Genomic DNA, 16,681 nt, shown 5'->3' with positions numbered 1-16,681 from the left:
ATGCCTCGTCAAGTCTGTTCATGCCTCGTCAAGTCAAGTCTGTGTCTCTAGTCTTCGTCTGTCTGGATTATGTTTGGATCACTGTAAATAAACTGCACTTGGGTTCTTCACTACGCTTGCCTTCAGTGGACTGAATCGTTACAATAGCCTATACACTTTTGTATGGATGTATCATGCTTCCTTCAGTGCATGCTCTTCAGAGCATTATACCTTGTTTTCCTGAGAATAATAATACAAAAAAATACTGATGTGATGACACAATTGCTTCATAGCCAGTGAAGAATTATAGTGACAGCACTATAGAACTTTTGGCAGTAATTTGGCAGTTGGCACAAACTTGAGCAATCACAGCCAAAAACCAGTCGAAATTCACGACAGCAGCACTCTTGTCAAAAGTGTAGAACCAAGTGAATAAAGTGTATTTATTAATTCATTTATTTATTTATTCATGTATTCAATTATCCAATTATTTATATTTATTCATTTATTTTTATTTATTTAGCGAACCCTACATTCTTCCCATTTAATAAAATGTTTGGAGGTTACAGGAACACATAAAACAAGTAGAGGTGGAAAAAAAATATATGAATGTACATCACAGATTATGGAAAGTATTAAAAAGAGGTGTTGTTTATAAAAGTCACCAACTGTATGATTATTTTTAAAAACCTCAAATCTAGAGCCAAAGTTTGGATTATGTATACTCTATATTGGGGAAACATCAAAAACTATTATGATAGATTCACACACAGATAGAAAGATATATGTGCTACTATGATTCCTGAGGGTAAATTCAGGAAAAACAATCACTGAATTAACCACACATGTACATAACACACACACGCACACACACACACACACACACACACACACATACATATATATATATATATATATATACATATACATATACACACACATCTTGTTCTTGTTTTTGTTTTTTTGTTCATACAATGAAAGTCATTGGTACACAAAACGGCTTTGTTACCAACAGTCTTCAAAATGCCTTATAAGTTCCACAAAAGAAAATAAGTCATTCAAGTTTGAGTAAATGATGACAGAATTTAAATTGTTTGGGTGAACTATCCCTTTAATGTTTGTATTATTATTATTTTTATTATTATTTATTTGTTTATTTAAATTAAATGATACTCTAAATAAGAATCTAAATCTGCCAGCAGGTGGCGGTAAATGTCTTTATGACTCATTTATTCATTCGACCTGCTGGTTCATTCTGAAATTCAGTAAACGGCTCTCTTTATGAATGGGCCTTTGAATCTTTAAAACTGGTTCACACGATTCGTTCAAAACGTGGATTCATTCAGAAAACACCGCTGTGCTGCTCGGAGACGCACAACAATTCTGCTGTGGCTTTAAAGGTAATCATGTTCTCTGCAAAATTGAGCAAAAACATAATATTGTGTTTAAAATATAACACAATATCAACTTCTTGAACTGTTTGATAAAATCACATTTAAACTCGTGATATTCATACAGTGGCATTTTTGCACCAATATCTTATATTTTATTGCATAACTACATTTATGGAGTTGTTGCTCATCTGCATCATATTTGTCAACAGTCAACTGTATGAAATGCAAGATGATGTACAGGTCTGGGGGCGAGGCCAGTGCGTTCGTTATATTTTATTAGGTTTTTAGTTTTATTTAATTTGAGTTATTTTTATACTTCAACAAACTAAATGGAAATGAAATAATATATATATTGAATTTATAAATGTGTATGTACATATACAGTATATGTAGGCCTATGTGTGTGTGGTTGTACATACACACATATGTAGTTGTTTTTTTGGTGTTTGGCTTAGTGTTATGTTAGAATCATTATTATACTCTTATACCTTTTGTTCTTTCATATTTTGAATTGTTTTTAGCTTTATTTTTTGTTTTTCATTTAAATGTTAAGTTTTGAAATTTTGTTGTATGCATTTGTCATTTTTATTTAATCTCTTTATTTTTAAAATGTGTATAGGTAGTATTTATAAAGTTTTTCATATATATATATTCCCCCCTTAAAGAGGTTTGGAGAAATTAGGGAAAAGTGAAAATGTTCTTGACTGCGTGAATTTAAGACATCCAGGCAGGGGCCTGTTTACGGTCAACTCCAGTGAGAGACCGATCTGCGTGTCTGCAGACCAGCCTACCTCAGCCATTTTGTCTCTGCGCCTCTTCGCCATGGCGGAGATGGACGACGGTGATGAGCCGGGTTTAGTTCACACTCGCAGCGGTTCTTCTGGGTCCAAATCAGGGGGAGACAAGATGTTTTCCCTCAAGAAGTGGAATGCGGTGGCCATGTGGAGCTGGGATGTGGAGTGTGACACCTGCGCTATTTGTCGGGTCCAAGTAATGGGTGAGTGTTTCTCTAGCTAAGTTAACCGGCTAGCTGAAATAGCATTTGTGTACCTTTCCGTGATTTTTAGCTGGTTTACGTTACCTAAACATACCACGTATAGGCAGATAACACTGCCTGAATCCAGCCACTACCGAGTCGTAACACAGTTAAAAATGAATGACTTACTGCTACCTACATAGACATTTGTGGAAATCATAAGTGGTCACGTAAATGCTGACACAAACGTTGAAAAGTGTCTATAATTCCCAAAATGCTGTGATTGGGACTATCAAACCCAAGTAAAACCGCAAATCAACTGTTTGAGCACACTTATGATACACCAAAACGACAAAATACATATGCGAACACTATTATCCTCAATTACTGCTGAATCTATGTCTTAAAGTGACTTATTGAGGGCATCTGTAATGCTCAAAAAAAAAAAAGCTAAGTCAAATGTTCAAACGCATATGATGCCCAAAAGTGCAGAATCAATTGTGGAGATGTATCTGTACCAAGATGTAGCCTAGTCATTCTAATACCCACTTTTGACCCTGGGTAAAGGAACATTTCATAAGGGCTTGTCACACCTGAAACGGTTAACCCTGGGACACCCTGTGTTATCTTGGTTCACACTGCTTATACTTTAGCCGGAGTTCACAATTAACCCTGGGTGTTCATAAGCTTAAGTTTCACACTGTACATTGTGAACTCCCAGGTTAACATTCTTATTTGCATTTGTGCAGTGTCATTGATTGGATGAATGCAGCATACCACATGTTTACAAAGGCTCCAGAGTTGTGCATCTTTTCTATCAAGATGCCGAAACAACTGTTTATACCAAACGCTGTGTTTCTGCAATGATCCAAAACACGTTAATGTGAGGCACGTGAATGGCTGCCGATTGCTAAGCATCTAGCCATAACATTCTAACACCAAATAACGTTTCACCCTGCAAGTTTATACTGCAGTGTGGGGTTAACACTGCAAAAACTTGACGGTACAGTCTGTAATATTTAATAAGGATGCCCAATGTAAACCTTTATGCAAACAGTTAGCGTTCTTCATTCCTCCAATCAGTGACACTGACACTCCAAATATGCAAATAAGAGTGTTAACCCAGAGTTATGGAATGTACAGTGTGAAATGTCCGCTTATGAATACCCGGGTTTGGTTTACTCAGGTAAATTATGAACAGTGTGAAACATGAAGCAAGATGACCCAGGATTTTATTTACCTGGGGGTTTAGAATCCGGTAAGGGTTAACTATTTCAAGTGTGAAAAGCCCTTATGAAGCCCAAAACCACTGAATCGAACAATGTTCAGAAGTGCTGCGATGAATGCTCAAATCAAAGACTACCAAGATGTACCAAGACGGTGCAATCCGTTTACTTATTAATGGGAGAAAGTGCGATGCTCAGAATGGTGGAATAGTCTCACCTACTGAATACCAGTCACTAATTGGTAAAGTCATCGCCGTTGGAAGCTCCAGTTGTTATAGAAAGGTCTAGACTGTAAAAATAAGCTTTTTAACGCTATTTGAGCATAAGAAACATTTTTTTAGAGAGTTGTTGTCAGATTTCATTGGTGATTTCAAATATGAAATTTAATCGTAAGCTTGGTGAACAGTTTTGGAGAATTTGATGTTTTCCCATTCAAAGAGATAGGAGCTGCACTTGCATGCCTGAGAGGCGTTTCAAAGGTGGCAGCCGATTGACATGACTTGTCTTAAAGGGGCTTTGGTTCAAAATGCACCTGTGTGGCCAAAATCCCTGCATTGTGCATTCAGTTGTGTTTGATAATTTAAACAATAAATACAAAAATGCTGTCTAGATAGGCTTTGAGAGACAGCCGTACTTTTCTGGTTCGTCACAATAAATGTAGTTAACTTTCGTTCCAATATAATCAAACAGTAATTATACACAGTCAAACTGTAACTTTATATGACTTTAGGAAGTCTATCCTCTGACGGAATTGTAAAATGACATAAATTTCAACTTATTTCTGCCCTAAATGAACATAAAAAGGAACTGGGTATGTTTGAAGGAATGTTGAATGATGCGTAGTTTCAAATGTGTTTCAGATGCATGCTTGAGATGCCAGGCTGAAAACAAACAAGAGGACTGTGTTGGTAAGTCAACAGTAACATCACTGCTAGCATACTAATTGCCTGCCTAATAGGCTTGTCGTGATAGACGGTGCTGACAGCCGCAACACCGGTTACATCACTTGCCCACCGCGGCACCTACCCCCACCGTCGTTTTGATTTTTATAGTAATAAAAATAATTTAGTTCAGTAAAAGAACAGACACTACAATTAAAAACTGAACGCGGCTGCTCAATGCAGTGTGCCGAACAACAGTTGCATCACAGATCCGATTTAATTTCTCCAGTGAGGAGAGTGAGTCCAGCTGACTGACAAGAGTGAGGTGAGACCGACAAGACGATCGCGGATGATTTAGTTTCGAAACGAAATGCAAAAGCACCTGTTTGGCAATATTTTGGATTTTGAAAAAACCTGTTGACTTCTGCCGTTTATCTAAGGTGATTTTGGAAGTTTTTTTAAACATTCGTTTCTTATTTAATTGGTTCATCATTGTTTGCTGATTTTTACTTTTATTTAAACTGTCATTTATTTATTTATTTGACATCACGGTGTATGTCGTGCCTCCAAGCTTTCTTACTCGTTTTGCTAATAAACGTTCTACGTTTCTTATTTATGAAATGCAAAAGCACCTGTTTGGCAATATTTTGGATTTTGAAAAAACCTGTTGACTTTTGCCGTTTATCTAAGGTGATTTTGGAAGTTTTTTTAAACATTAGTTTCTTATTTAATTGGTTCATCATTGTTTGCTGATTTTTAATTTTATTTAAACATTTGAAAGTGAAAGTAAAATGCGCATGCCGCTTTTACAAGCTATTTAAAAGCGAGGAAAAGAGAGAACGCCCCCGCGGTGATACCGGTGTTGTTACACGTCGATTAACCGGTGGGAAAATTTCCTCACCGTCACAACCCTACTGCCTAATTAATCAATTACATTTATCCCCTAATTAATCAATCAATCACATTAATCCACTAGAAGCAGATGGCTGGACTGGTCACTGCCGTTACAGTTTGCACTTCACTTATATTTTACACAATATATATTTTGTAATTTATATTAACAATATAATAATAAATTATATACTTCAGTCATTTATCAGTTGCTTTTATCCAAAGCGACTTACAGTACACCTATTAGTGGCAATCCAACTAAAGCAACCTGGGGTTAAGTACCTTGAGCAAGTGCACAATTCATAGTATTCATTTGTGTCACAAAATAAACACTGCCTCCACACTGGTAGGTTATTCAACTGGTTAAATCAAAGGATAGTGTCACACTTAAAGGGATAGTTCACCCAGAAATATATTCATATATTCACCCTCATGTTGCTACAAAACCTGTATGAATGTCTGTCTGTCTTCTGTGGAACACAAAAGAAGATAATTTGTGGAATGTCAGTGTTTTGTTTTTCTGGGTCTGAAACATTACGGTCTCTTATTTTGTCTTTCTCTCAGTGGTATGGGGAGAGTGCAACCACTCCTTCCACAACTGCTGCATGTCCCTCTGGGTGAAGCAGAACAATAGATGCCCACTATGCCAACAGGACTGGGTGGTACAGAGGATCGGCAAGTGAGGATTCAAGCTTTGGACCCACATTTCCTCTGTCCACTTTGGCACTACTCTGCTTGGGGAGACCGGACTGATTATCAGAGCATCTCCAGCTGCTGAATGTGTAGGAAAACCTGTGTGCATGTGTGACTGTCAAAGTGAAACTAAGGATGTAGGCAGAAATCCAGGTGACACTGGTTAGCTTTACCATTCTGTCACCTCATACAGCATTAAGAAGAACCAGCCAGAAGAGCTCCAGGATACAACAGATTCACTTGGGTGTTTGTGGCATCATGTGTGATATTATAACTGAAGTTGTGCTATGAATGTGTGTGTTTAAGTGTGTTAGAAATAAAAACAAATCTCAATGTTTTGTAGGTGTGTGTTACTGATTATTGAATGATGGATTATTTTTACATAATTTCTGGTGAAGATTTGTGCATTGAGGATTTTTAAAATAATTTTGTAAATATTTCTGTTAAGATTTGCATATATTTATGCGTAATTTATATATACATACTGTGGAGATCAAAATTGGAGAACAACCTACAGTTTCCTAAATTTCAAGGTCACTGCTTAGTCCTATTTGAAGTTCTCCTAACAGGAGAAGAGTGGCAGTTTTTTAAGCATATTTCATAAATTAATTGTATTCTGTAGCACAGTATTAAAAACTTAAATGAGATGTTTGAAAAAACTCTGATCAAAATTAGAGAACACACTTACAGATACCTCCAAGTTATTGGTGTTAATCTGCTGGTGCTAATTTGACATTGCCTATTTAACTGGCAGCACTCTAATTTTCACTGAGATTGCAAAATGGCAGGCTGCTCTAAGGTAACTGAAACCCTGCAACAGGAGGCGGTACAGATGAAGGCCAAAGGGATGACACTTTCAGCCACTGCAAGAGAAGCTAGTCATTCCAAATCTGTGATCTGTGAATATTGCAGCTTTACAATGATACTAATTAATTCAAGTCCCCCAAAAAGGGTGATCGTCCACGTAAGACAAATGCACAAGAAGACAGGATAATGCGGAAACTTTACATGGGAAAAAGGTTCAACGCTGCAGCTGGAATTGCTTGCCAGTTCAGTGCTGAGCAGGGTAAGGATCTGTCCAGGCATGTTTAAGAGAAGTCAGACTGAAGGCACATTCTGCAGTGACGAAGCCTCTCATCAGCAGAAATAATCAAAAAGTAATCACATTTGCTGAGGAGCATGTTTTGTGGAGAGAAAACCGGTCCAAAGTTCACTTTAGTGATGAGAGCAAGTTTGAATTAATTTGGGTCAGATGGGAAACATTATGTTCTGCGTCAAACTGAGGAAAGACGGAACCCCGAGTGTATAAAGAAGTCAGTGAAAGGTGGAGGAGGAAGTGTCATGTTTTGGGGGATGTTTTCTGCAAGAGTTGGGCCTCTTATACAGCTACATGGCACGGTGAATGTTTATCAGAACCTCCTTCAGCCATATGTGGTACCTTCCCTGCAAGCATCTCCCAATCAGCCTGCAATTTTTAAAAACTGCAAAATGGGTAAAGCAGTTCCTTGAAGCTAAGAACGTTGAAGTAATTTAATGGCCAGCCCAGAATCCTGATCTAAACCCAAATGAAAATCTCTGGAAATTCCATGGCATCAAAGTTATGGCTAAGAAACCCACAACAGTTAACAAACTGTGGAAGAAGAGTGGACCAAGATCACACAAGCACAGTGTGAGAAATTATATCCTGTGGCCGCAGATGTGCTGAAGTTATTCAAAGCAGGGGCCTCTACAATTCCTACTAATTTCTGACAGCTGTAACCCTCCAAAATTTTAGTTGTAATCTTCTTTCGTACTACAGTGGTTACTGTTCTCACTGTGTTTTCCACAAAATAGAGGTTTTGTTGAAATGCTTTGGTTATTTTGTCAAACATGTTAGTATAACAGTGGTATACCTACAGCTAATATTCCTTCAAATTTTGAGTGATGAAGATTAACAATTTTTCAGAAAAAAACAAGTATTTATAGATTATGCTCTCATTTTGTTATCCACTGTATATATTATATATGTAATTATATACACTGAACAAAATTATAAACGCAACACTTTTGTTTTTGCCCCCATTTTTCATGAGCTAAACTCAAAGATCTAAGACTTTTTCTATGTAGCCTAAGGCACACCTGTGCAATAATCATGCTGTCTAATCAGCATCTTGATATGCCTCACCTGTGAGGTGGATGGATTATCTTGGCAAAGGAGAAGTGCTCACTAACACCGATTTAGACAGATTTGTGAACAATATTTGAGAGAAATAGGCCTTTTGTGTACATTGAAGAAGTCTTAGATCTTTGAGTTCAGCTCATGAAAAATGGGGGCAAAAACAAAAGTGTTGCGTTTATAATTTTGTTCAGTGTATATTATATAATTTATACTGGATGAGTTTTTTTATGTAATTTTGTAAATTAATTATTCATTATTAGTGTACAAATGTCTCTAGAAGCCCTCAATAGACAAATTTAAAGACTTAGTTTACTCAAAAATGAAGATTCTCTCATCATTAAACTTCAGTAATTATCAAGCTGGCCTGGTAGCACATTTTACATGAGAACTTAAAAAGTGCAAAATCTATCCGAAGAAATATTTTACAGCACAAAACTAGGGGGAGGAAAATAATAATTTAAATATATAGAAATTTCCATGACTTTTCTAAAGTATGCAACACTGAGATGTCTGTGAAAAAGCATTTCCTAAGTGTTCTGCCAGTACGCTGTGTGTTGCTCCATCCTCTTCTAATTCCAGTGAAACAATCAGCTCAGGATTTGAGTGCTTGTGATTAGTCCGGAACCCATAAGAACAATTTCCAAGACAGATTTAGTTGGAATTTGACGCAGGCTTTTCAGCCAACGGCAAATGTAAACTAAAATCTTTGTATTGATAGTTCCCCTGGTGCATTCTGGGGTTAAGGGTTTTGCTAAAGAGTGTAATCAAGATTAAATTTGATACATTAAATTATACTGGGTAGTTGACATGTTAAGCAGTGAGACAAATGTCCTGCCATACTGTAAACAATATGTAATAACTTGTGAAAATATTTAAGGCTGTCCAGGCCACTGAATAAATGCTCAAGAATCAAGCTTCTTGGACATTGTTTTAGGGTGCTCATATTCACGACATATTCATTCTGGTTTGAAACACCTACTTGCCACAATCCATTCAGTTCCTGATGGATATAATCAAGGCTTGCCCAATAAAATTTTAATAGAATATCCTGTATCTGGTGGTCTATACCTATAAAGCATTCATTTGTATTTATCTGTTAGTTGAGCATATTTGATCATTTTTTATAAACTGAAAAGGATTGAATCATTTATTGCTGCACGAGGGATTCTGACATTTATTTTCATGTCAGACATGTTCACATAGAAATACTGCTTGGCAGTTTCATGGGCTGCCTCCTGGGATGTTTTGAAGGAGTTCACTTGTATGTTGGACACTTGTTGGCTATTATCTGATCTCACTCATTTAGAATAATAAATAAAATGTTAGTGATGTTAGCGCATTTATCTGTAGGCACGTTACGCTACAAAACTATTTCCAAGCATTTGAATTGTCATTACTCAATTTTCTAATTATTTTATTAGAAGTATAATTAGTACTTCAATAAAAAAAATAGAGAAACAATGTCTCAAATCTTGCCATCTTAATAAATAATAATACTCATAATATAATACTCATATAATAATACTCAATACAAATCATTATAGCAATATGATGTCAGCTGTCTGCCAGACAACCTACTCTGAAACATGGCTGCCCGGAGCACAAAGCTGGGTTAAACACAGCCAAGAGGACAGATTTGGCTATACATGTGTTTACACCTAATAGGGCTTATTCTCACTTTAGTCTCATTCCGTGAGCTCGTATAATGAGTTCTAAACCTGCACTTGTAAGCTCCTAAAGTCTCCAGACTCTTAAAGAACTGAAAACGACCACGATCTAACAGCTTATAACATCAAATATTAAAATGTAATTAGTGTTAGCTAAGGCAAGCATCACTACTATGGCTCAAACTTGGGGTTTGGAATTTAAACAGACCTCTAAAAAGTATTAAACTTTAAACTAGTGCTATTATTTCTCCAAGCGATTTGACAAGTTATTTCCTCAAACTGAAGGACTGAGCACATCAATTGCATTGTCTGTCCCTTAGCATTGTGGCTAAACATAGTCCAAAGCCTCTTAAGTTAGGTACAGCATAAGTTCCTTTCCGTGAGCAGTATCCACGAATTAGCATGCAAAAACACTTACTTAAGAGAAAATCCCTACTGAGGTTTTTAATTCAGACTGAGCAATTATGGCACAGGGAAGACTCCGACTTGAGGCTCCGAAGCCTCATTCTTTTTAAATCATCAGTGTATCAGAGCTTGCCACTGTGCTGCTCGTATCTCAATCCTCTTTCATTGTTACCTGCAGCATCACATAGTTGACCCTTCACCTCACCACAGCCATGTGTGACATGGGTGGACTGGACAACCTGGTGGCCAACACAGCCTACCTGAAAGCACAGAGTTTAGACGACAAGGAGGCGTAGCCTAATTCTTCCCCAACTTGAGGACATCTGTGAGCAGGAGCCCATTGGGAAGACATGCTTCCGACAGTTCCTCCTAGCCTCCAGTCCAGAATACCTAGCCGCTGCAGAGTTTCTGGATGAGTTGAATGACTGGACTTTTGCAGAGGCAGGTGCTAAAGAACTCTGCCTGGAACCCCCATGTGGGGGGTCCTGCTGGTCCCAAGCCCGGGTAAAGGAGGAGGGTTGGGCGTAGGGTTAGCAACCCCATCCCGTAAAACGCACCCTGCTACAGAAACGCCAATAAAAGAATCAACAAGAAAACTCAGCCCTGGGAAGTGATGGGTCCTCAACAAGGATTATGACGCCCTGTAGTGAAAGCCGGAAGGCTCTGAAAGCTACAAGGCTGATACTCTCCCTTCTTTCGACCAGAGCAACCAATATCGGTACATGGAACGTAAGAACCATGTGGGAGATAGGGAAGACATTCGAAGTAGCAGTGGAGATGTAGAATTACAACCTCGCCCTGCTAGGAGTTAGTGAGACGATGGACGCAATCTGGACAGAAGCGACTAGCTTCAGGAGAGATGCTACTGCACTCTGGACATGAAGAGGACAACGCCCCTCACACACAAGGAGTTGCACTGATGCTTTCGAAAGAAGCACAGAGAGCGCTCATAGGATGGGAAGCACATGGACCCAAAATCATTACAGCATCCTTCCATACCAAGATGAACAAAGATCACGATGAACGTCATTCAATGTTACGCACCCACCAATGACAGCGATGAAGTCAACAAGGATCAGTTCTACGATAGACTACAGTCCATCGTGGAGAAGTATCCTGAGAAAGATCTCAATATCTTGATGGGGGACCTAAATGCCAAAACTGGAATGGATTACTACATGGACGAAAGTGTCATGGGGAGTCATGGGCTAGGAGATAGGAACGAGAACGGTGAGAGGCAGGCAGACCTGTGCGCATTGAACAACTTGATTATCGGTGGTAGCGTTTTCCCCCATAAGGACATCCACAAAGCCACATGGGTTTCTCCAGATCACACAACAAATAACCAGATCGACCACATCTGCATTAGTAAAAAATTCAGAAGGTCTATGCAAGATGTGAGAGCGAAAAGAGGAGCGGACATGGCTTCGGACCACCACCTCGTGGTGGCCAGGCTAAAACTGAAGCTAAAGAAGAACTGGATGGCAACGCACATGGTGCAAAAGAAGTACAACACCGCCTTCCTGAGAGATACTAGCAAGCTGCTAGAGTTCAGGATAACCCTCGATAACAAGTTTCGAGCCATACAGGACCTGCTGGAAGAGGAGGAGGATACTCTTGAAAGCAAATTAAGGAAGCAGTTACATCGACATGCCAGGAAGTGCTTGGCCCCAAGAAGCACCAACACAAAGAGTGGATCTCTGTAGACACTCTGGCCAAGATTCAGGAGAGGAAGAACAAGAAGATGGCTGTCAACAACAGTCGAACAAGAGCAGAGAAAGCCAAGGCACAAGCAGAGCACACAGATGCAAATAAGCGAGCGAAGAAGAGCATCAGAGCCGATAAGCAGAAGTATATGGATGACCTGGCAACCACAGCATAGCAAGCACTAAGAGAGGACAACATGAAAGAACTTTACGATATCACGAAGAAGCTAGCAGGGAAGTACAGCAGACCTGAATGTCCAGTTAAGGACAAGAAAGGGAAACCAATCATGGGGGAATCAAGAACAGAGGAAAAGATGGGTAGAACACTTCAAAGAGCTCTTGAATAGACCAGCACCACAAAACCCACCAGACATCGAACCGGCTGACACAGATCTACCTATAAATTACACCCCACCCACTAGAGAGGAAATTAGGAAGGCCATCAAGCAACTCGGAAATGGAAAAGCAGCAGAACCAGACAGCATCCCAGCCGAGGCGCTGAAGTCAGACATAGAAACAACAGTAGGGATGATCCACCCACTCTTCAAGAAGATCTGGGAGGAGGAACAAATACCAGCCGAATGGAAAGAGGGATATCTTATCAAAATCCAGAAGAAAGGAGACATCAGTAAATGTACGAATTACAGAGGAATCAAGCTGTTATCAGTGCCAGGGAAAGTATTTAACAGGGTTCTGCTGAACAGAATGAAAGACCTTGTCGACGCTCAACTTAGAGACCAACAAGCTGGCTTTCGGAAGGACTGATCTTGTATTGATCAGATTGCGATGATGCGAAACATAGTTGAGCAGTCATTAGAGTGGAACTCACCCCTGTACATTAACTTCCTGCACTACGAGAAAGCATTTGACAGCGTGGATAGAGAGACCTTGTGGAAGCTGCTCCGGCACTATGGGATACCTGACAAAATCGTCACCATTATCAGGAACTCATACGAGGGACTAAATTGCAAAGTGGTACATGGAGGGCAGCTCACTGAGGCATTCCAAGTGAGGACCGGCGTCAGACAAGGATGTCTACTCTCGCCATTTCTCTTTCTTCTGGCGACCGACTGGATGATGAAGACCTCCATAGCTCAGAGTAGGCACGGAATCCAGTGGACACCTTGGACACAGCTAACTGACCTTGACTTGGCAGATGACTTGGCACTACTATCATACACCCAGCAGCAGATGCAGGAGATGATGACCAGTGTAGCATCTGCCTCTGCACAAGTAGGCCTCAACATCCATAAGGGCAAGTCGAACGCCACCCTCTGCGCGTCGGTAGCCCCCCGGGATCGCTAGATCGGTCGGCGCCGGACCGCGAATTTAACCACCTGTAACTCCCGAACCACGTGGGCTATTGACGCGGGGGTGGTCTCATTCAAAAGAGGTCCTCGAGACGTACACTCAATTCGCGTTTGAGAGGGTTCCTCGAGCTGAAGGGATCCCCCGAATTTGGTGCGGATCCACCGTGCCGTTACGGAGATATGGCTGTTCAAAGTTTCAATGGTTTTCCATAGACTTAAGCTTTAAAGCTTTTCATCCAGGTCGCCAGTAGCAAATAATGGAGCGCGCTCTGCTGGACAAACTAAGTAATGACACCATTTCAAGCATTTTATCTGCGTTATATGCTCTGTAAAAAAAAATTTCATATCGGCGGCATATTCGCGATACCGATATATCGCGACAGGCTCATATCGGCCGATAATATCGGCTAAACGATATATCGGTCGGGCTCTAATTGAGATGGAGCGCATCATTCACTACACAGCTCAAATCATCACTGGTATCCTGCTCCTACATGCCATGGATATTGTATACCGGGACATGAAGCCAGAGAACGTCCTACTGGACAATCAAGGCCAGTGCAGGCTGTCAGACTTGGGCCTAGCTGTGGAGCTACCAAACGGGAAAACCATCACTCAAAAGGTAAGAACAGGAACATAAGACAAGCTTTTATGATGTTTATAATTATGGTGTAGACTAGTGGGTAACAATCTGGGCTGGTAGATTAAAACTTTGAGGTCTGAACCATACAAATTTCCAGTATGTGGGCACTATACAAGGTAACTGCTGAACACCTGAGTCCCAAAAAGTTCCAATATTACCCCCAATCATAAATGTGTGGCTAAAGCTTTGCAAAGTATTTACTAATACACCTCAAGTTATCGACACTTACTTATAACCCTAAAGCAGGTATAGCTAACCCTGCTCCTAGAAAGCCTCCTTCATAGGGGATGTGTCCAAAATCATACTTTTTTGATTAAGTAATTATTTCACAACCGCAAAAAAGACTACATTCTATGTAGTATGAATGTATATAATAAGTATCTGGACGTACTACATTCGCCATGTTGTCATTGTCACGTGACCTACCAGCATCAGTTGCGTCTCGTCACTGCCATTCATAAATCCTCTCCTGTGGCCTCATGGGATAGTAAAGTGTCCATTGTATGCACACTTCAGAATCACACTAGTAGTGGGTCATCCGGGTACCTTTTGATTACTCTTTTATGAGTACTGTAAATTTGGAAATACTTCTTCGGTCACATACTGTTTTTTGCCTACTATATAGTAGTGAAGTATTTGATTTTGGATGCAGCCGTAGACTTCAGTTCCAAACCTGCTTTATTACACCTGTCTGTCATTTTCAAGTAACCCTTAACACCTTGATTAGCTGATTCAGGTGTGTTTGTTTGGGGTTGGATCTGAGCTCTTCAGGATGGTAGCTCTCCAGGAGCTGGGTTGGCTACCCCTGTCCTAAAGAAATGTTTCCCAACCCTGTTCCTGGAGGCACTCAAGTATAACTGGTTCTACTCACATGGCTCAGAGCAGGATTTGAACCACCATCAACAAGCATTCAATTTGGGCACACTAACAAGGATGCTGAAGAGCTCTTGAGGTCAGGGAAGTGAGGTTTTCCTGCCCAGCTCCTAACATCTGGCCTCAGTTATACCAGCAGTAAACATTTTGGATGTTTCATTCATCCGATCCATCTATGAAGTCTCTACTAATGAGCTGATGAGCTGAATCAGGTGTGTTTAATTAGGAACAGTTTGAAAATGTGTAGGCTGTGTCTGAAATCAATCACATACTCCACATCATGCTATCTGGTCACGAAAAGACCAAGTGTAAAGGCACTCCTAAACACAAGCATGACGGATTGCAATGCAATCACAAAAAAATGACAAAATGAATATGAATTGCAACCCAATAGCAAAAAATAATGGTATGAGAGTATGTTATAGCTTCCGACTTCCAGTAGCCATGCAGATACCATAGCGCTACTGCAACACGCATTTCCACAGATATGGCCCGTTGGAGCATCTTTCTAGAAAACATGCACAAAGTTTGTTTAATTGGTAACACTTTATAATAACTTTCATTAATAAATCATTATTTGGTATAGCCATATCACCCTGTAGCCCAAGACTGGTTGCCCACTGAAGCTAAGTAGGGCTGAGCCTGGTCAGTACCTGGATGGGAGACCTCCTGGGAAAACTAGGTTGCTGCTGGGGCTACCGTCGCATCATCCAGGTGGATGCTGCACACTGGTGGTGGATGAGGAGATACCCCCTGACAATGTAAAGCGCTTTGAGTGCCTAGAAAAGCGCTATATAAATGTAATTAATTAAATTAACAAACATTATATAATGCTTAACAGATCATTAGTTAATATATATTCAAAGAGTTAGATACGTGAGATAATGTGCTTGTTAATGTTTGCTAATAAACTTATTAAACATAATGTTATAATGTTGCATAATGTTCAAACAAATGTGACCCTGGACCACAAAACCAGTCATAAGTAGCACGGGTATATTTGTAGCAATAGCCAAAAATACACTGTATGGGTAAAAATTATCGATTTTTCTTTTATGCCAAAAATCATTAGAATATTAAGTAAAGATCATGTTCCATGAAGATATTTTGTAAATTTCCTACCGTAAATATATCAAAAATGTATTATCATTAGTAATACGCATTGCTAAGGACTTCATTTAGACAAATTTAAAGAATTGAATTTTTTTGCACCCTCAGATTCCAGATTTTCAAATAGTTGTATCTCTGGCCAAATATTGTCATATCCTAACAAACCATACATCAATGGAAAGCTTATTTATTCAGCTTTCAGTGTATAAATCTCAATTTAAAAAAATTGACCCTTATGACTGGTTTTGTGGTCCTGGGTCACAAATCATTATTTCATGTAAGTTAAAATGCTTACAAAAGTCATTAAACTTTCAATTCCATATGATCAAGCACTTACTGAAAATTTTCAAATGATTTTAACAGATGTTATAAAATGATTAAAAGCTTGTGTTAATGCACAACCCTTTAGCTGCTATTGAGGTGTGATACGGGTAAGGTTAGGGACAGGTTTGGTGGTATTTAGGTTTAAGGGTTGGTTAAAGGGTCAACAATGTACAGGAGTCAATTTGACTACTATTAGGGAACATGGTTCAATCTGTTTATATTATATTGTTTTGATAAATGAACAAGTATTTTCTTTTTTTTTTTAAATTGTTTTCCCCTGTTTATTTATGATTCAATGAATATCCTGTTTAATGATATACTGAAGAGTAGTATACTAATGTGAGTGTTGAGGCAATAAAAACTTTTTTTTTTTGCACCAAAATTACAATCTGTTATGTCTTTAGCCAGCAGTTAGCTAAACTTAACCAGCCACCCTTTACACAAA

At 39.2% G+C, this 16,681-nt stretch overlaps 2 protein-coding genes and 1 pseudogene across 2 annotated transcripts; 2 read left to right on the top strand and 1 right to left on the bottom strand.

Moving 5' to 3' along the window:
• LOC107709813 (short transient receptor potential channel 6-like) overlaps positions 1 to 2,197 on the bottom strand; it is a 28,695-nt pseudogene extending 26,498 nt beyond the window's left edge.
• On the top strand, positions 2,095 to 6,375 carry LOC107709817 (RING-box protein 2-like). The gene is made up of 3 exons (XM_016514443.1): positions 2,095 to 2,370; positions 4,436 to 4,483; positions 5,912 to 6,375. The coding sequence occupies exons 1-3, from the start codon at positions 2,196 to 2,198 to the stop codon at positions 6,028 to 6,030; spliced, it is 342 nt and encodes a 113-aa protein (XP_016369929.1). The 5' UTR covers positions 2,095 to 2,195; the 3' UTR covers positions 6,031 to 6,375.
• A 4,107-nt stretch (positions 6,376 to 10,482) lies between these two features.
• LOC107709812 (rhodopsin kinase 2-like) lies at positions 10,483 to 10,798 on the top strand. The gene is made up of 2 exons (XM_016514439.1): positions 10,483 to 10,560; positions 10,592 to 10,798. Exons 1-2 carry the CDS (start codon positions 10,483 to 10,485, stop codon positions 10,796 to 10,798), a joined length of 285 nt encoding a protein of 94 aa, XP_016369925.1.
• The last annotated feature ends 5,883 nt before the right edge of the window (positions 10,799 to 16,681 follow it).

This window comes from Sinocyclocheilus rhinocerous, unplaced genomic scaffold, assembly GCF_001515625.1.
Source record: "Sinocyclocheilus rhinocerous isolate Xijiao unplaced genomic scaffold, SAMN03320098_v1.1 scaffold4918, whole genome shotgun sequence".
Lineage (NCBI taxonomy): Eukaryota > Metazoa > Chordata > Actinopteri > Cypriniformes > Cyprinidae > Sinocyclocheilus > Sinocyclocheilus rhinocerous.
This window is presented reverse-complemented; position numbering and strand designations above follow the sequence as displayed.